Source organism: Erpetoichthys calabaricus, chromosome 13 (genome assembly GCF_900747795.2).
Source record: "Erpetoichthys calabaricus chromosome 13, fErpCal1.3, whole genome shotgun sequence".
NCBI classification, from domain to species: domain Eukaryota; kingdom Metazoa; phylum Chordata; class Cladistia; order Polypteriformes; family Polypteridae; genus Erpetoichthys; species Erpetoichthys calabaricus.
In genome coordinates, this window is record NC_041406.2 from 133,555,581 (window position 1) to 133,577,372 (window position 21,792).

The 21,792-nt window shown below is 39.7% G+C and overlaps 2 protein-coding genes across 3 annotated transcripts in view; one reads left to right on the forward strand and one right to left on the reverse strand.

Annotated features, from left to right (window-relative positions):
• LOC127529990 (uncharacterized) overlaps positions 1-21,792 on the forward strand; it is a 798,609-nt gene that overhangs the window by 565,095 nt on the left and 211,722 nt on the right. The window lies entirely within an intron of this gene.
• The window catches only part of taf2 (TAF2 RNA polymerase II, TATA box binding protein (TBP)-associated factor), a 384,123-nt gene that overhangs the window by 311,761 nt on the left and 50,570 nt on the right, over positions 1-21,792 (reverse strand). Inside the window, exon 6 of the mRNA XM_051935579.1 lies at positions 12,445-12,586. Within this exon, the coding sequence (XP_051791539.1) occupies positions 12,445-12,586 (142 nt within the window). The remainder of the gene's footprint in view (positions 1-12,444; positions 12,587-21,792) is intronic.

Sequence of the window (21,792 nt, forward strand, 5' to 3'; positions counted from 1 at the left end):
AGCCGACGCGAAAATGTGTGTGGCTTTATGCCAAGTTTAGTTTTTTATACATCACGATGTGAGCGTGGAAACAGGTGTATGCAACATTTTTGTACGTACACAACGTTTATACATGAGGCCCCTTGATTTTGCTACGTTTCTACAAGGAATCGCATGTCCAGTTTTTTAGAAGTTGATAAGTCGTTAAGGAAAGTAGTTTTATTAGTTAACGATCTGCAGTTCAGGAGTGCACAATGGAGAATTACGTCAGATTGTAAACCTTGGTTACTCCACTCCAGCATTTGCAGCAGGTGTCTCAGCCAATTTGTCTGGCTACTCCATCGTCCTGCGGATAGTCTTTTTGAGAAAACAGGTCTAACAGACCAAATCGTGGAAATAGTGTCAGCGAATACAGAGGTAATATTAAAATGACGCAGAGAGAAGCGGTGTATATACCGCGGACTAGCAATGCCAAGCTCCATGCATAAGCTGTAAGTCACCGCATCCTGTCTGGAGTGCATACAGTAAGCACATAATTGTGTTGAAGAGTAGGTAATCATCTTCAGAAAAAGCAATAACAGCTACCACCACATTAGCCAGAACCCATACACTACTGTAACTCCAATTGAGCAGTAAACATAGTCAGCTAAGAAAGTCTTAATCCAAGTCAATTAAGAAAGTAAAGACTTACTCACCAACCATGCTGGCTCAGGGAGAGAACAGGGGACAGGGCTTGTGGAATATAGGCATCGAATGGAATAAAACTTTACAAAAGCTCCAGTATGAATCCAGTGAGAATCCATCCATAAAACATAAAAAGCACGAGCAAGGCAGAGGAAGTAGTAACAGCAACAAAGCAAAACAAAGCAAAAAGACACCGGTGAGAAACGGCAACCAGATCACGCAGAGTGTACTGTCATCCGGACCAGTGTATAATGTATGAGTAGTCAGTTGATATTACTATTATTGCTATAATATAATAAAAACATACATTTGATTTGAGTCTGTAATACCAGATAATATTTTAAGGTGGCCAGGTATTACGACTTTTTTCATAGGCTTTAGGGATTCTAGTGTTAATGACTCTGTACAACTAAAAATATTCTGAAATATTTTGGTATTCACCAATTCACAAGGTAATGACATAATATTTAGTAGATTTCAGTAGTTTTGACTTTCAGTTAATAGAAAGAAACTTTAAATGAAATTAATTTATTATTCACAATGTAAATTGAATTGGGTAATCCATGATGATGATATCACTGTTTATAAACCCTATGCTGAAATCCAATTAAACTGATACTATATTTTGCTTCACAGGGAGATAGGGAATAAAGGGGTCAAAAAACACACATATTGTCAGAGCCCTAAACATTAACCAAAAATCAAAGCTAGAAATAAACATGAAAAACCTCTTAAATTTGTAAATGGATTTGAAAAAACTACCATATGGAAAATTGATGTGAATCATCCAGATACTAGAAAACAGTATTGGCAGACCTACAATTTTTAAAATGATACAAAATGCCATAAGAAGAATTAAACAGTACGGCAAACTGCCACAAAATTAAAGCAAGGCCCTTAAAAACATACATACAATGGTCAGGATCTCAATCCAAAAAAAGCATACCAATGATAAGTGTTTTTGTTTCTTTTTTTTGCAAACGTCAAAGCCATTTTACACCAGAACATCAAAGTGTGAGAAGGACCACCATAAAACAGAATGAAAGACAACTTTTTAGAGCAGGCCGGGTCACTGCTCAGAATCTATTAGAAACAGAACTAAAGACAGTGATAATAACTTTTACTGTTTCTTGATGGTAGACATTTATTCAAGTCAACTTTACAAAGAGGCGGTTATAATTTTAGGCTTTGATGCCATTACCTTATCATGTTTTGTAGCAATTTTAAATCAAACTTTGAACAAATAAACATAGTCATCTTTATAACATTATAGAATACTACCACTGATCCTGTCTCCGCTAATAATAATGAGACAGCGAAGTTTGTCGGCTCCAAATCCCCTGGCACGCCCTACTGTAGTCTGCTTTCTGTGAACCATGGATTAAATTGTTCAAGCCATCTAGTTTATTAATGCGAGGTTAAATTTTTGTGAAATTACATTAAACTGGTAAAAAAAACAATGAGGCAGTATTAATGGTTCCAAGTCTGCAATGAGTTACTGCAATTCTGGAATTCAATTATGCACAAAAACAAAAAAATCTCAACTCATGAGATAAAGAAACTAAGTTATCAAAGTAGTAGTGTCAATCACAGATGGGAGATCGGAAACATACATTTCTGTCAGTAATGACTAAAAAGGTCCACATTTAAAAAAATAAACATATTTGCTTTTCAGTTTAATCTATTATACAAATATACCCAGGCAATGCAGGGTACTTCTACTAGTATATACATAAAGCCCTACATTATATTAAATCATCATCTTCTTCTCCTTTCAGCTGCTCCCGTTAGGAGTCGCCATAGCAGATCATCTTCTTCCATATCTTTCTGTCCTCTGCATCTTGTTCTGTTACACCCACCACCTGCATGTCCTCTCTCACCACATCCATAAACCTTCTCTTAGGTCTTCCTCTTTTCCTCTTCCCTGGCAGCTCTATCCTTAGCATCCTTCTCCCAATCTACTCAGCATCTCTCCTCTGCACATGTCCAAACCAGCGCAATCTCACTTCTCTGGCTTTGTCTCCCAACCGTACAACTTAAGCTGACCCTCTAATGTACTCATTTCTAATCCTATCCATCCTTGTCACACCCAATGCAAATCTTAACATTTTTAACTCTGCTACCTCCAGCTCTGTCTCCTGCTTTCTGGTCAGTGCCACTGTCTCCAACCCATACAACACAGCTGGTCTCACTACCGTCCTGTAGACCTTCCCCTTTCACTCTTGCTGATATCCGTCTGTCACAAATCACTCCTGACACTCTTCTCCACCCATTCCACCCTGCCTGCACTCTTTTTCACCTCTCGTCCACAATCCCCATTACTCTGTACTGTTGATCCCAAGTATTTAAACTCATCTACCTTTGCCAACTCTACTCCTTAAAGCATCACCATTCCACTGACCTCCCTCTCATTTACACAAATGTATTCTGTCTTGTTCCTACTGACCTTCATTCCTCTCCTCTCTAGAGCATATCTCCAACTCTCCAGGGTCTCCTCAACCTGCTCCCTACTATCGCTACACATCACAATGTCATCAGCAAACATCATAGTCCACGGGGACTTATGTCTAATCTCATCTGTCAACCTGTCCATCACCATTGCAAATAAGAAAGGGATCAGAGCCAATCCCTGATGTAATCCCACCTCCACCTTGAATGCATCCGTCACTCCTACCACAGACCTCACCACGGTCACACTTCCCTCGTACATATCCTTTACAACTCTTACATACTTCTCTGCCACTCCTGACTACCTCATACAATACCACAACTCCTCTTGAGGCACCCTGTCATATGCTTTCTCCAGGTCCACAAAGATGTAATGCAACTCCTTCTGGTCTTCTCTATACTTCTCCAATGACACCCTCAAAGCAAACATTGCATCTGTGGTTCTCTTTCTTGGCATGAAACCATACTGCTGCTCACTAATCATCACCTCACTTCTTAACCTAGCTTCCACTACTCTTTCCCATATCTTCATGCTGTGGCTCATCCATTTTACCCCACTGTAGTTACTATAGTCCTGCACATCCCCCTTATTCTTAAATGTTGGCACCAGTACACTTCTTCTCCACTCCTCAGGCATCCTCTCACTTTCCAAGATTCCATTAAACAATCTGGCAAAAAACTCCACTGCCATCTCTCCTAAACACCTCCATGCTTCCACAAGTATCTCATCTGGACCAACGGCTTTTCTATTCTTCATCCTCTTCATAGCTGTCCTTATTTCCTCCTTGCTAATCAGTTGAAATTCCTGATTCACTATCTCCACATCATCCAACCTCTTCTCTCTCTCGTTCTCTTCATTCATCAGCCTCTCAAAGTACTCTTTCCATCTGCTCAACACACTCTCCTCGCTTGGAAGTACGTTTCCATCTTTATCCTTTATCACCCTAACCTGCTGCACATCTTTCCCAGCTCGGTCCCTCTGTCTAGCCAATCGGTACAGGTATTTTCTCCCTCCTTAGTGTCCAACCTCTCATACAACTCATCATACGCCTTTTCTTTAGCCTTCGCCACCTCTCTCTTCACCTTGTGCCTCATCTCCTCGTCCTCTTGTCAACTTTCTGCATCTCTCTGACTATCCCACTTTTCCTCCTTCCTCTGTCCAGATGTCACGCCAAGCACCCTTCTTGCTGTCACCCTTACTACATCTGTTGTAGTTTCCCAACTGTCTGGTAATTCTTCACTACCACCCAGTGCCTGCCTCACCTTCTCCCTAAACTCAACCTTGCAGACTTCCTTTTTCAACTTCCACCATTTGATCCTTGGCTCTGCCCTCACTCTCTTCCTCTTCTTGATCTCCAACATCATCCTACAGACCACCATCCTATGCTGCTTAACTACACTTTCCCCTGCCACCACTTTGCAGTTTTCGATCTCCTTCAGATTGACTCTTCTGCATAGGATGTGATCTACCTGTGTGCATCTTTCTCCACTCTTGTATGTCACCCTATGTTCCTCCCTCTTCTTAAAATACGTATTCACCACAGCCATGTCCATCCTTTTGGCAAAATCCACTATCCTCTGACCTTCTTCATTTCTCTCCTTTACACCATACCTACCCATCACCTCTGTTTCCTTCACCAACATGTCCATTAAAATCTGCTCCAATCACCACTTTCTGTCCCTTGGGTACACTGTTCATCACTTCATCCAACTCACTCCAAAATATTCTTTCTCATCCATTGCACACCCAACTTGTGGGGCATATGCACTAACAACATTCATCATCACACCTCCAATTTCCAGCTTCATAATCATTACTCTGTCTGACACTCTTTTCACCTCCAAAACACTCTTGACATACTGTTCCTTAAGAATAACCCCTACTTCATTTCTCCTCCTATCCACACCATGATAGAACAATCTGAATCCACCTCCGATCCACCTGGCCTTACTCCCCTTTCATTTAGTCTCTCGCACGTACAACGTACAATATATCAGCCTTTCTTCTCTCCATCATATCTGCTAACTCTCTCACCTTACCAGTCATACTGCCAACATTCAAAGTTCCTACCCTCAGTTCCACTCTCTTTACCTTCCTCCTCTCACCTCCGGACATGTTTCTCCCCCTCTTCTTCTCCTCCTCCTTCTTTTTCGGCCAACAGTAGACCAATTCCCGCCAGCACCCTGTTGGCGGCCGTTGTTAACCTGGGGCTCGACCAATCCAGTATGTAAATTTGTACTGTTGTCTGCATATTGATTTGGCAAAATTTTACACTGGATGCCCTTCCTGACGTAACCCTACCCATTTATCCGGGCATGGGACCGGCACGAAGAAACACACTGGTTTGTGCATCCCCTGTGGCTGGGTTCCCTACATTACATTAAATACAGAGCAAAATTAAATAAATCTCATTGACCTTACTACTACATTCATTATGATTGCACCAGCACAGCCCATTATGAGAAAGTCCCAGAGTATACCAGGAACACTTTAAAATGATAATCTCTCACAGTTGCCCTGGAGGCATCTAGTACTACCCAAAGGGGATACAGTTGCCAAAGACAAGGTGGCCTGATCTGTCTAGCTTGGTATGTTACTAACGTCATGCCAAACAAAGCACATCAAAATAAATTTGAAGTTAGGAATGCCGTCTTAAGTTTATTTAGTTTATTAGGTTATTTTGCTCTCTATTAATCGTCTTAAAATGATTATGCAGGCTGACCACCAAGGTAACGTAACGTCCACCAGGCCACAAAGGTAAAAGACACATAGAGTGAACAGCAGATGAACAGTTTAAGACACTACACGCAGATCCTGTAGGACAAAGTGGGCACTGCCATTTTGCTAGGTTTTAGGGGCATGCAAGAGCTGTTAAGATGGCAGCTGGATGCGATGGACAAAATAAAGCTCCTGTAAACACATATTGGATTTGTAACTTAAAGTGACATTAATCCAATCACCAGAGGTTATGCATTCTTTTAAACTAGTTGCATCCATCTTTTATGTCTCTTTGGAAAGCGAAAGATCAGACAATACACTCTCTTTCTGAGCTGAAAGATGTCAATCTGCTCTCTTTAGGGCGAGAAGCCATCCACTATCTGTGAAGCAAAGACCTCACAAATTTTCTTTTGCCTTGAATCTGTTCTACATAGAGCCTTTGAGCTGGATGCCCTGGACTAGCTCTAAGATCCACTCTGCCAAGCCAAGTTCTGTGCTAGTGACTGTGCCCTGTATCACAAGACTTAAACGAAACCTTACTTCAAGAAGGGAACTTCAGCACCTACACTCTTGTGCCAGAAAGAGTAATGGTTTTCTCTATTAAGGAGCAGAATACACAACAAAGAGCCTAACAACAAGCTGAACAAAGCATCACAGAATACAATAGATAAAGGACATTGATAGAAAAGATAGACAGCATTCCAACACAAGAAAATTCTTTCACTTGAACATGGAGCAAAAACAGCAACAAATCCACACAAAATAGGACATCATGCTGAAAGAATTGGTTGTACAAATCTATCTGTGCCACAACAAATTACTACTTAAAATACCTAGTAAACATCCAACTTCTACCTTTGTTATACATTTGTCTCGTCTCTTTTTACTCCTGTCTTGATGTCACTATATATGCAGCTATGTTTCTATAATCTTTGTGTTTATCAATAAATTGTACAGGTAAAATTCCGTTAAAACAAACTCCCGGGGACCTAAAAAATATTCTGTTGTAATGAGATTCTGTATTTGTTACTATAGTGCTTTCTTTAACTTGTATCCAGGCGTTTGCAATCATTTCAATAGCTTCTTTCAAGTTACTTTTAATCTCCTCCTGCCTACAAGTTATGCTGATGAGAATTTTTCTCAGCATTTCCTTGCGGTAATACACTTTCAGGGTGTGAATGATGCCCAAATCCAATGGCTGAAGCACTGCCGTGCAATTGGGTGGGAGGTATTCAAAGCAAACATTATCTGAATGTGGAAGCATGTTGTGGGCAGCACAGTTATCAGTCAGGAGCCGAATCATTATTTCTTCTTCATATTGTGAGGTTTCTGAACTCAGTACGAGGAAAGTTCGAAGATCGAAAAAAAATAGTGTTTCTGTTTAGGGATCATTGTGCACAACTGATCTGCGGCCACAGAACTAACTGCTCTGTGGATGATTCGTTCAGGCATTTCAAGGTCTTTTGTGCACTTTGTTATAAGGAAAGTACCTGCTGAATGTACTTTGAAGCAACAAGATTTCTATTGACTCGTGTCATATGGGGAAGCTGTCGGGACCATAAAAATACTTCGTTGTAATGAAAATTTTGTTGTAAAGATATTCGTTATAATGGAATTTTACCTGTATTATTCTGTTTCTTAAAACAAGTGTGCGTCAGTTACCTTGATACAAGTCTAATGGCAAAAGACTCCCTCCTAATGAGAAAGGCAACAGAAATAAAGTGGATCCCTCAATAAATTATTTAATTACCAACACTGCCAAAGGCAAAACTGATAATTAACTGAGGGCTAAGAATGTGTTATTCAATTTGATTTAAAATTAATAATTTCTTACTTACAAAATACTCTCTCTAATACTCTTAAAAAATGTTATTAGTCAATCATGGTGACAGCTTTAAACATTTGTTTTGTAAATTATCTTTGCTTAATATAAACACATTTTAAAAGTACATAAATAAATACCAAAAGAAATAAAAGTTATAGTTAACTATATTCTAAGTATCATCAATAAATAGGTAACAGATACAAAGAATGGCAAATAAAATAGAGTACTAGATCCCTCTCAGAAAAGCATAGTGTTTAAACATATTAATTTTCTAGAGGACTCCAGTGATTTATTAGAATATAAAGATGAGATTAAACTTAAAGTTTTACTTATCTATTTACTTGTGTATTTTATAATTCATTTTATATTATTCAGATTTTATTATACAACTCAGGATGACAGTATTGTTTGAAAAAGTGGGTGATTAAATTTTGATAATTAGAATTATTGGTGGGTGGCAAGGTGGCGCAGTGGGTAGCACTGCTGCCTCGCAGTTAGGAGACTTGGGTTCGCTTCCCGGGTTCTCCCTGCGTGGAGTTTGCATGTTCTCCCTGTGTCTGTGTGGGTTTCCTCCGGGTGCTCCGGTTTCCTCCTACAGTCCAAAGACATGCAGGTTAGGTGCATTGGTGATTCTAAATTGTCCCTAGTGTGTGCTTGGTGTGTGTGTGTGTGTGCGCTGGTGCCCTGCCCGGGGTTTGTTTCCTGCCTTGCGCCCTGTGTTGGCCGAGATTGGCTCCAGCAGACCCCCATGACCCTGTAGTTAGGATATCACAGGTTGGATGATGAATGGAATTATTGGTATCAATGTCTTTATAGCATATTAAGGTATTTTCTCTTCATGTGTATAGCACACATAAAAGTCAGAAAAGTATGCATGGAACAACATTCAGGTGTGATTAATTTTCTGATTTGAAACTTTGGAATACTGTATATTTTTTAGTTACTTCACAGCATCAGTTATCACAGTTTATTAAACACTCTGTAACAGTGTGTCATATTCAAAAAATAGCATTAACAGAATGAAACTGCATGTGCTAGTCAAATTAGTTAAATAAATGCTTTTCAACAGCAGTTTACAACAGCTTTCATAGACAGCAGGTTCCAATTCAAGGGATGTAAAAATGGCATTGATTGATGCACTGTTATTAGTTGTTGGTTGTTATGGGTCTATGGCTAATTGCAGTTCAAATTTCTTAACATTTTTGAAAGTAGTACTCAAATGTTAAAATGTCTGTTGAAAGTATCCAAGCACAGTTGTTGGCAGCTTCAGAAAATGGTGGAGAACAAATCTGGAGTTTTGCCAAGAAGTTATAAGGTCAGAGAAATACTGAATCATTATATAAACCGTGGTAAAAAATTATGGAATTGCTACACTTGGAGGATGCTCATTCAGCTGTTTTACTTTGTTACAAAAAAAAAAAAAAATATCACATATATGACACAAACTTTATTATTTAACAGTAGAATCCCTGAAGCCTACAAAAAAAGTTGTAACACTGGCCCACCTTAAATTCCTTCACACCTCTCCATCAGCATCTTTTATTTTGTAAATGTGTCAATCAACGCAAGCAGCCTGCTGTGTCATAAACCATCCCCCCCACCCCAGCTGAAAAGCTCAAGGCTCCTTATCAGCATGTGAGGTTCCAGGAGTTGTATAGGGTAAATAATACAGTTTCGTTATTTGGAATATATGCATTTCATGTGTGTTCCGTGGCTACAAAGATCTAGGTATGTATAGGATGAAAGGAAATGCAAGGCAAGAAATGCTGAACACATATCTACAGCAGAAACATTCTCCATGTTATACTAATAATTACGTAAATTGTATAATGTGTGAAGACTTTAGTCCAAATATCAAATAAACATGTGCACTTTTACTCAAGAATATAACCAAATAAAAAAAATCATTCAATTTACATGTTACTGTCAATGAGTTACACACCCAAGCTCAAATGTCAATTGACAGAAAGTTGATTATGTATTCTTGAATGGTGCAGAGGTAAGAACTGCTGCCTTATAACCAAAAGGTTGCTGGTTCAAGTCCCGGCACTCCGTGTTTCAAGTAATGAGCTGCTATTATTATTATTATTACTATAATATAATAAAATAATACATTTGATTTGAGTCTGTAAATTTTGGCTACTTGTAAAAGTTAGCGCTTTTTTTTTTTTTATTATTATTCATGTGTAGATCTCATTTGAAAGAAATAAAGAATTCTACGGTCATAATAGGGGAAAGTGTGAAAGTGCAGCATTAAGTGGTGGTGACTGACTGAGAGATCAGAATCACCAGGAGAATAAAACCAAAGCAAGCAGCACCAAGAATAAAGTGGTGGAGATTAAAAAAAGGAAGTGCTTAAAGGTATGGTTTTTAAATCAGTGGTAAGACCAGCAATGATGTATGGAGCTGAGACATCAGATGTGGTAGAAATTAAAGGGTTGAGATGGATGTGTGGATTTATAAAAAAAAGGACAGGGTAAGACATGAGACAATCAGAAGTAGGAGATATATCTAATAAAGTACAGGAAAGCAGGCTGAAGTGGTGTGGACATGTGATGAGGAGAGACAATGAATATGTGGACAAAAGAGTGACAGAAATGGAAGTACAGTGGAAGAGAAAGCAAGGGAGGCCAAAGTGAGGGTATATGAATAGAGTAAAAGAAAATTTAAAGAAAAAGTGCCTGACTGGGGAGGAGGTGCAGGACCGAACTGTATGAAGAAGGCTGGATCGAGAACATAAACACAACACACATTGGGGAAAAAATGAAGAGGTAGTAGAAGAATGTATAAAAATGTCTCTCATTTCTAAATGGCTCCTGTGATATCTCTTATATATATTTCTCTTCTGGTTTGTCCTGCTTCCACTTCAAAACCGGTCCTGCCAACACGGCATTTCTCGATTCCTATTCGTCCTCTTCCATGTCATGCACTATACTGGCCTGCTGATCGTAATACATCCAACAAGTACTCGAGGTTCTGCAACAACGGTAAAGTAGCTTTACCACCTTTGCGGGAGCTACCTGTGTCTTTACAACAGCTTCTTACACAGCAAACATCGGAAGCTAAAAATTATCGTGAACACATTCGAGAATACAACTCTTCTCTAGCGTTTGCTTCCATGGGTGCACAGATAACTCAACCTCCTGGCCACGGACCATACTGTTTTAAAATACACGGGCAAATTTATCTCTCCACTATACGCTAATACTAATACCTCTCCAGGATATGGACAGTTGTATGTTTTTGACACAGCGCAAGCTACTGAAGTACACTTACAAAATAAAGCAAACTCTGCATGCAGTGAAAATTTACTTCTCCAGCTAGATTCCATGCTCAGAACCATCAACCCCTTCGCTAAATCATACAAACACATGCATGAAATCACTCAGTCGAATGGTTTTCAAGGAAAACCCTAGGCAGGATTTACGATGATACAATGCCCCAACACGTCACACCGATGTTGCAGCGATTTTCGTCGGAGAAGATGGCGAAACACCTGCCAAATAGGGACATTTACATCTATCACATAGGCAACTCCTGTAAACAGATTTCAACGCTCAATATGAATTGCGATCCTGTGGTTTACCCACTTTTATTCCCCTATGGAGACATTGGCTGGCACAAAGATTTACAACACGTTTCCGATAAAAGAACCGCCAAGCGAATAAGGCTTACTCAATGCCAATTTTACGCGTACAGATTAGCAATGAGGAATACATTTAGTATTTTGCACTCCAGCGGCAAACTATTCCAACAGTATGTCGTAGATGCGTACGTTAAAACAGAGGGTGCACGTCTCAACTATCTCAAATTACATCAACAAGATCTGCACGTGGAACAATACAAAGTACTATCAGACGCACTGCAAGCAAACGCTGAAAATAACAATGTACGTGTAGGCAAAATGATCATATTACCATCCACATTTCCAGGAAGTCCAAGATACATGCAACAAAACCCTCAGGATGCCATGGCCATAGTACGTAAGTTCGGAAAGCCTGATTTATTTATCACTTTCACATATAATCCTACTTGGCCGGAAATTCTACATGCACACTGCGTCTTTCAAGAAGTATTTATTTCTTCTTAATTTCTGAATTCCTTTCTCACCGTTTTCCGTTCCTATTCTTACACCGCCGTATGCTACGGCGGGCATCGGCTAGTATCTATTAAACTCCTTGAAGACGAAAGTCTTCATTTCAATCACATCTTGAGTGTTCCATTTCAAATCTACTGTGCCGGTGTACAGAGTCAAAATTATGAAAATTGTGTCTTGGACCAAACACACATGTAACTATCTCTTGAATTTTAGAATATAAACTAAATAACACACATTACATACCCAACATTCTCAAAACACTCAAAAAAAAGTGTATTTGATTAATTAGCACTTGCTATCTAAACTCTATATACATACAAACAATCTTATTTTTAATTCACATTCTTAAACGTTTTAGGTTCTAAAGTTTTCAGTTTTCTATCATCTCTTCAGACTCCTTATATCTTCAATATTACCTGCATTTATATTTTATACACTTTCTACTATCAAATAAAGAAAAGTAAAATTTAAATTACAGAAGTATTAATTTAATGATTAAATTATAATTTTATAATATACAATAATATAATATATAATATATAATATATAATATATAATATACAAATATACAATACATTCATTAACTATGAATGCTTTTTTTCTATATGTCATCTTAACTAATTACACAGAATAAAGCATGCTACAAATTTACAAATGTAAAAATATGTATGAATTTGATAGATCTGTTACCTTGTTGAATTCTGGTATCCACATGAAAATACATGAGCTCCTCGCTCTGCTATGCTGCCTTCTATATCTGGTACAACGAAATGAAGCCCTCCTTTTGGTTGATCAAGGGAAAACTCAATGTAAACTTTTAGTACCTTCAGCTCTAGAAAATTAAAATAAATAAATAAAAGTTTGTCAGGAAAGAACAGTTACTAATTATTTAAACTTATTTATTTCTTATCACTAGTATTTCTAAAAATAATTAGAAAGCTGCAGGAAAGTTTCTCTGCAGTCACATGACTTAATCACAAAGATCTTTTTTCTTTAAAGATCAGACAATTTGTATTACTTTAACCAGGTACTAGCAGATATGAGTAATAATTTGAAAAGGCCTCAATTTCACCCCAAAATAAAAGAAACCTGCAAGATTTTAAAGGCTTGTGGGGTGATTTCAGCATAGGTTTTTATAAAGAATGGTATGATCATCATCCTACTATGTGCATGTACTAAATTTACTTTCCAACATATACTATTCTGTAACTAAAAAGTAAATACTACTTAGAACAAATCCTAAACAATAATTATTTTAACAATGCCACACAAACTATAGTATAGAAATATTATTAATGATATTTTCATTTACACAGGGTCATTAATGCTTTAATGTTTTTGTAACAATTTTAAAATCAGTTATGTCAGCAAGTTGCTTTGTCAGGATTGTGTCATTTAAGCTTGTGAAACATCATCAGTATATGATGGAGACATTACCTGATTAATAGCACTTACTGAAAAGTAATATTAAATGGAAAAGTAATTTTTAAATTTAATCTGTCAGAAATTATTGATGCTTTACTTTTCCCCCCCCAAAAAATACACACACACTCCTTTGTCCCAAATTTAAGGCTACCTTTGTGAAATAACATGATTAACAAATATTTAAGAAATTATGTAGTCTTTGAGATGTTCTTTACAAGGTATTCCATTAGTAGGGATGCACTGATACTATTCGCTGGTACTCATATTGGTTCAATACAACTCCCTAGGTACCTGTTTCTCAATACTGGCTCAGTTTTATTCATTTTTCTGAGTACCAAACAAGTGCTAGACTCCACTGCACGTAGCAGTGCTGTCTCAGGTGGGGGGCTTCTGGAGCTTTAGCCCCTGATTTCGGACATCCTCAAAACCTTTGAAAGCCCAGCAAGCCTTCCTCCCATTCTGTGTTCCAAATACTTGTCAACAGCCTGAGAACTCTAAAGAGGACCCCCATATGTCTTTGACTGTGCAAAAACACAATGGGGAATCCCCCCATCCCCCAACAACAAAACTGACAGCAATAAAACAGCAAAAAGGGAAACTCATTGACGGTATGCAAATTCCAAGAGGACAAAACCCCTAAACTGCAATACACTCAGACAGTGCAAAAACTCCACAGGGAAATTACATTCCCCCATTTTCCATCTAACACATATCTTAAAGAGGTGGCATTATCAGATTGGGAGGGGATGTCACAAAAGTGTTAAAGCTAGTGAACACCCAGCTGGCATAAAATTTAAACAGATACCAGATGTAAAATGCAGAAAGATAAAAATTGTAAGATGGTTTAAAAATAATTAGATGACAAAATTCTATCAATAAAAATTTTCTGAAAAATCATTAAAAAATGATAAAATATTTTACTGCAGGTAGGAGAAGCGTAAAAATATTCAACACAGCACAGCAGAAAACACCAGGTTCTACGAAATGCAAATACACATTAACATGCAAAGTCTGTTAAATAACATGACCTGTAGGGCTTGCTTAATTATAACTACATATTTCCTTGCTCTTTGGCACTAGCTTTTTAATGGTGCCCAAATGTTGCACTTGCATTATTTTTGTCTTTTTATCTTTTTTCTGTCAGGTTTGGTTCATGTCTTTCTCCCGATACTATTGGGTCTGATTCTTATGGATTACACTGTTTTAATAATGAATGGATGGATGGAACATTTGTTTACAAAAGAATAAATAAATAAAAAGGACATTACTCGCAGACAGTTTTATTTTTTAAGTTCAGAATGTAACCTTGCCTTTAGGTTTTGATGCAACTACTGAGTTATGATCTATAGCAGTTCTTCCGCCACACCCGGAAGTGCTGCAGGAAATGAGTAATCAAGCACCTGGAGCACTTCAGGTTCATTATAAAAGGAGCCAGCAGCTACTACTCTGGAAGCCAGAGTCTGGAGGAAGAGTGATGAAGCTTGACCTGAGAAGTGAAGGAGGAGAAGGAAAAGAGTAAAGGAAGGGATTAATCGTTTGTGCTGTGCTTGTGCCAGGAATGTGTTATACTTGTGGGGAACAGGGAAGGCATTTCCCACAAGGGAAAAAGAAAAGAAAATCAAAGTGTGCATTGAACTTGTGTCCCATACGTGTCTGTGTTGGGTTCAGCTGCCAATGCCAGCCTGGTGGGCCACAAGTGGCGTAGTCGGCAGGATCCTGCATTGTCAGACTTGTGGCAACCTGACACAGCAGTGCAAGGCACGCACACGAGGCAGCACAACAGCACGCGTGCACATGCAGCTTTGGAAGCACACGCTGAGGCCGCGCTTGGGAAGGAAAAAAAAAAAGAAGAAGAAAAAGAAAAGGGAGTTGCTGAAGAGGAAATGCTCCTAGTCAATGGAAAAGAAGAGATCCAGGAGGGCTCCTAATGCAGTGGGCGGTGACACAACCACCGTCACAAACAAAGCCCGGATCAACGTGCTGCGGAGAGAGGCCACCCAGAAGGCGGAAGCTCCGGGAGATGGGGTCCGCAAAGAGGTAGGCGCCGGCCCCAGGGATGATTTGCACTGGAAGTGTTTTACATCTGTGGCACGCGGCTGGGGGTGGTACCCAGCCAGGACGCCCAGGAGGACCGGAGGAGGGCTTGTGCCTCCTTCAGATCACGAGGGGGAGACTCTGGTTGTGTTGGGGACCACGGGTGCAGAGCTTGGAAGCCCAACCCTGTAGGGGCCCGTGGTCACTGCCAGGGGGGGCCCCAATACCTTGGGAGCCCTGGACCTCAGCACTTCCGCCCACACCCGGAAGTGCTGGGGAGAGAAGAGGATCAGGGACACCTGGAGTCCTTCCGGGTGCGGCAGCCGGCACTTCCGCCACACAGGGGAGTGTCGGGAAACACCTGGAGCCCATCTGGGTGTGCATAAAAGGGGCTGCCTCCCTCCATTCGAGGGCTGGAGTCAGGTGGAAGAGGACAGAGCTCGGAGGAGAGGAGTGGAGGCGGACTAGAGACAGTGAAAGGCATTGTGGAAAGGCGAGGATTTAAGGGGTGATTGCTGCTACGGCACTGGGTTGTGCTCACTTTTGTGTTGTAAATATTGTAAATAAACGTGTGTGTGTGGTGAAATCATCATGTCTACCTGTCTGTGTCCGGGATGTACCGCACACACCTAATCCGTATGCCTACCTCATAAATGGTGATATACTGGATCCGTGTTGCTGGCCTAAGCATGCCAATCCCTGGGACGACGGGAAGGCGAGCTCAAGCGAGAGTGACTTTGACCTGGGCCCCCTGCTCGCCAAGAGACAACAGCTAGAGGAGGAGCACCTGGAATCTCAACGCGATGGCGTCACTCCGAAAGAGGAGGGGGTGGTGGAGGGCTCCACAAAGCAGGTAAGAGGGGGGGATGTGTGCCGAAGTCCCGCCGCTACAGGGGGTACAGGTGGGGACAACGAACCTCCTCCCTAATCTCCGAGGACTCACGACAGGGCCTGTGCTGGAAGCACACAGCACCAATGGCTTGCGGCCGAATGCATTAATCTGTTGTGGGCTGTACGTGAGCTGGAGGATATGCTCCAGCCCATATGGTCTTTCCTGCAGGGACTGGCTCTGCTGAGGCAGAGAATCGAGCGGCTGGAGAGAACAGCTAAGGAGCCCTTGAAGGAAGCTCAAGAGGAGCAGAGGAGGCGTGATGTTAGACTCTCTGGCCGACGTGATGCGGCGGTACAGGTGAGTGTTTCCTGTACCGTAAATAAGCAAGGAGATCTAAGTGAATTGCATCCTGATATAACACCTGAGGGAATATTATTAATTATTAAATTTATGATGGCACTGTTAGTTAGGGTCAGATCAGGATGGGTGAGCGGTGAACATGACTGACAGTATAAAAACTGAAAAAAAACGCTAACTTTTACAAATACCATAAATCACACCCGATCTGACACTGTTCGTTTTCAAATAATATTGCATTAGTGCGATGATGTTTTCTGATTGGTACTATTCAGGTCATAAAACGATTTCTTCAAAATGTCACATATATATTTGTCTCTTTCTTTTTTCCCCCCAGTGCTGCGTTGACATCATGGACCAGAAGGCGTGAGCTTATTCAGTGCGAGCAGGAGCACGCAAGTGGCCAGTCGCTGTGTGCTACAACATGCTTGACCTGGCGGCAATCAATGTACATGTACTGTGCAAGACATGCACGGGTCCACTAAGAAAAGAAGAGTGTTCTTTGCTCACCTTGCAGAGGAACTTTGTCATCGCTTCTTACAAGAATAGGCGATGGAAACAGAAAAAGAGGATGCAACATCAACAAGCTTCTGTTCCAAGACAGCTGCTTCCCCCAGGAAGGCAAACTCAGTCAATGTCAGGCGCCCCTTCAATGTAATAGTAACCACAGCACAGAGAGAAGTGTGTACATTGCAAACAGGTACACATGTCGTAAATGTAGGAAGTACAATCCTTGGGTGTGTGGGAACTGTTAACATTTGAATTTGATGATTGTATGTAGCGCAGAAAACTGACCTCTCTGTACTCTTCTTTCCTCTGCATGTCCTGGAGTAAAAAAGAAACACCACCATGCACCAAAAAGTGGAGACTCAGCAAGATCAGGGAAAAAAAAAAAGCGGTCACTGATTACAACCGCAAGAAAGCATGCGAATCAATATGAATAATATGAATAATGTTGCATCAGTGCCACAATGTTTTCCAAAATGTACTATACAGTTCATGAAATGAATTACTCCAAATATGATATATACCTATGTCTCTGTTTTTTGTCAGTGCAGCTTTGACATCATGGACCATAAGGTGCATACTATTCAGCGTGTGAGCAGGAACACTCAATAAAACAGAATAAAAAAAAATTAAAGTGACAATGAGATACGAAGAAGGCAGATTCACCAGCGTTTGTGTATTAGCTTTTATCCCTCCAGATCAGTGAATATCCAGTTCCACTGTCTCAAAAACACCACTCACATCTACAGTTATTCCCAGTTTCAGATAAAAAACTAACAGCGTCAGATCGTGATCATGACTGAGAGAAGTAAAAAAAAAAAAAAAAAAAAAAAAAAACGCTAACTTTTACTATACTATTACTTTGTACTATAAATTTACACCAGCTGTTACAGACACAAATCAAATGTAAGTTTTTATTGTATAATATTAACAATAAGAGCAGCTCACTACTCAAAACGGTAAATGTAAGAGGGAGTTGGTTTCGAACTTGTGACCTCTGGATTATAAATCAAGCAGTTTTTACCGCTGCACCACGGAAGCTGTCGTATTGTCTTTGTACCTTTTGTGAAAGTATTTATTTAATATTTGGACTTCAGCCTTCACACATTATATAGTTCATGTCTACATTTTGTCATTTATTACTAAAACATGAGAAACGTTTCTGTTTTAACGATGTGTTTACATAGATTGTTATAGACACAGAACACACATCAAATTATTTGCCTTATACAAACTCCAGGTAGCTCACTCCCAGATACTCAAGGCAGGAACTGGAAGAACTTCTTGCCATTTCTGTGGCTGTGGGGGGTATGTATGGTATAGCAGGCTACTTTGCTGCTTGTGCTTATCGACACATTTACAAGACAAAAGATGCTGACAGAGAGGTGCGAAGGGATTTAAGGTGGGCCAGGTTTACGAGTTGTTTCATATGCTTGGTAATTCTGTGTTAATAAACCTACCTGGCAGTCTTCTATTGCACATTCACCTCTACAGTGCCCCTGCATCCCTTCCACCAAAGGAGAAATTCATTTCCACAGCTAAAAAATGTGTATACCCTGTAAGCTGCTTGCCAAAATGAACATTGTATAGCTGAAATTGTTCAAAATGTAATCTAAAAGACTGCAGACATTCTTATATATTCATTTCATATTTAATGTGCCTTTCCATCCCCTCCACTGCTGAGCTTTTGTCATTGAAATGCTCTTCTGTTTACAAAATAAACACTGGGACTGCCTAAAATTGAGGTAAATCTATTTAAAAGAATTTATGAAGTCTTTTATCACTTTTTTTCTCCACTGTACCCTTCTGTTCTATCCATTATTGGAAGGGACACTTATTGCTCCAGCTGGAGGCAGAGCTGTAAAAATGCCTCCTGACTGCTGCTTACAAAATGAACTCTGGACAGCTAAAAATTCTTCAGAATGTATTTTTAAAGGTTTGTAGAAAGTCTTCTTTATCAATTTCATGAATATTGGGGCCATCTGTCTGATTCCTTGGGGGGCACACTCATTTCCACAGCTGGAGCAGAGCTATAGAAAGGTGTGCCCCTTGCCTTCTTTTATTTTTCCTCAAGCTATAGCAGCTATTGACAGTTGTGTTCTCACAAGCAAGAGGATAACAGACAGACCATTAAGGAATGGAAAGTTTCTGCAGCACACTAGCCTAGAATCACTTGCTCAGCATAAAAATGTGGTGCCTCAGGATAACACACAGACCTGACAGACAGACAGAAACCTAAAAAACAGGAAGAGTCACTGAGTAGTACCAAAACAGGTATTATCTTTCAAAATATCCAACTCAAAGGCACATGTCTCAACTAATTTAGAGATAGCTGTTGAGAAAAAAGTGGAAGTTACAGTCAAGGAAATAGAAAGCCAGTTTGAAAATGTGTGGGGTATTCACAGCAAGAAGCTCACATACAGTCAAAGTAAAAAGTATATGAAACCCTAGGAATTATCTATATTTATGTCTAATTCCCATAGAAAACATGGTTGTAACTTCATGTCAGTCACAATAATGAACAAACACAGTCTCATATAAGTAAAGATACACAAATTTTCAGAGAATTTTTGACCATGTTGAATAAATCATTCAAACTGTGAAACTGAAGGTTGGAAAAAGTAAGTGAACACTAAGCTAATGACTTTTTAAAAAGCTCATTGCAGTCAGAATTTAGCACACCTGGAGTCCATTTAATGAAACGAATTCAGAGGTATGGCCTAGAATTACTTGGATTAATAAAAAAATACTATAAAATTTGAGTTTTTGACAAGAAGCATATCCAGATGGGAATCATGCCTCACACAAAAGAGCTATCTGAAGAGCTACGATCAAGAATTGTTTATCTACATAAGACTAGGAAGGGTTACAAAGTCATCTCAAAGATTTTAAATATTCATCAGTCTACTGTTAGGCAAGTTGTCTATAAATGGAGACAATTAGGTATGGTGGCTACTCTGCCTAGAAATGGGCACCCTGCCAAGATGACCCCAAGAGCACAACGCAAAGTCAGCAATGAGGTAAAGAAGAACCCTAGAGTGACAGCAAAGGACTTGAAGAAGTCATTAGAACTGGCTAACATCTCCGTTCATGAGTCGACTATACGCAAAACATTGAACAAGAAAGGAGTCCATGGCAGGACACCAATAAGGAAGCCACTGCTATCAAAAAAGAACATTGCTGAACATCTGAAGTTTGCGAAAGAACACTTGGACACTCCACAACGGTACTGGGAAAATGTTTTGTGGAGTGATGAAACCAAAATTGAACTATTTGGGAGGAACAAGCAGAATTTCATCTGGCGTAAAAAGGGCACTGCATATCAACATCAAAGCATCATCCCTACAGTGAAGTATTGTGGAGGGAACATCATGATTTGGGCCTGCTTTGCTGCATCAGGGCTTGCCATCATTGAGGGGAAAATGAATTCACAAGTTTAGCAACAAATTCTCCAGGATAATGTGGGGATGTCCATCAGTCAACTTAAGCTCAGAAGAGGCTGGGTGATGCAACAGGACAATGACCCCAAACATTGTAGCAAATCCACAGCATAATGGCTTCAGAAGAACAAACTCCACCTTTCGGAGTGGCCCAGTCAGAGCCCAGATCTCAATCCTATTGAGATGCTGTGGAATGACTTGAAGAGAGCCATACACAGAAGACAACCAAAGAATATGGAAGAGTTAAGGCAGCTCTGCAGGGAAGAATGGGCTAAAATTTCCCCCCGCACGATGTTCAGGTCTGATCTGCAGTTACAGTAAGCGCCTGGTTGAGGTCATTGCTGCCAAAGGAGGGTCAACTATATATTAAATCCCAAGGTTCACTTACTTTTTCCACTACCACTGTGAAAGTTGAATGCGTTTGTAAAATAAGGAAGTGAAAGAGTAGAATTTGTTGTGTGTCATTGGCTTAAGCTCATTGTATATATCAGTACCTGTGATTTAGATGAAGATCAGATCACTTTTTATGACTAATTCATGCAGTAAAACAGATAATTCCAAAGGGTTCAAATACTTTTTACTTTGACTGTAGGTCTGAGATAATTTGTTGCTTCTCAGTCTTCTATTATGATTCATTGGCTGATGATTTAACCACTTTTGTAGAAAATGAGACTGACACTTCAATTAACTGGTATCAGTAAGTCTTGATGAAAAATGCATGTCATGTCAAGGCTGTACAAATCAAATGGAACTTACTAAAAAATCTGATTAAAGGCCAAATCTCACATAACAGACAGCAGTTTGTAGGAAGTCTTACTGATAAAAGAGCTTTACTGCACATTTCTCTTTCTTGTTGTAGTTCTGCCTACTTCAGCAGATCAGTGTGAACGTGGCTCTTCAGCACAGAAAAGAATAAAATGAAAAGTGTGAAACTCACTCTGTTTCAACCTTGGAGGATTTAATCACAATCAGTTTCCTAAGCCAGTTGAGCAGTTTCCTAAGCCCTGTGTCAAATGCTGGTTCAGTTCAATCAAGAAGACGACAATATTACACTGGATGGCCCTCTGACACTGACATTCTGATGGTCATTGACACAGACTCGGAGCCTGAGTAAAATACACAGTTCTTAATGACTATACATTGTTTGAAAGTTACATAATCATCAGGATAGACATAAAAGCACAAGGGAAGGATGCCTTGCACAGGAGAAGAAAAAGAATTAGGCACACGTACATGGAGGTTAGAAAAGTAAGAGACTGAAAGATTAATATTTTATGTATTTGATTATTTGACACCTAAATCAAAGCTATTAGCTCTTAATTTACTTCTTTTAGAAGCCACTGACACCTTGAGTTGAATTTTTGCCTGGAACGCTGACTTGCTACCAAAATAAAAACGCATTTAGGAATCATTAAAAAAAAAGATTATAACCACAGAAGCCAA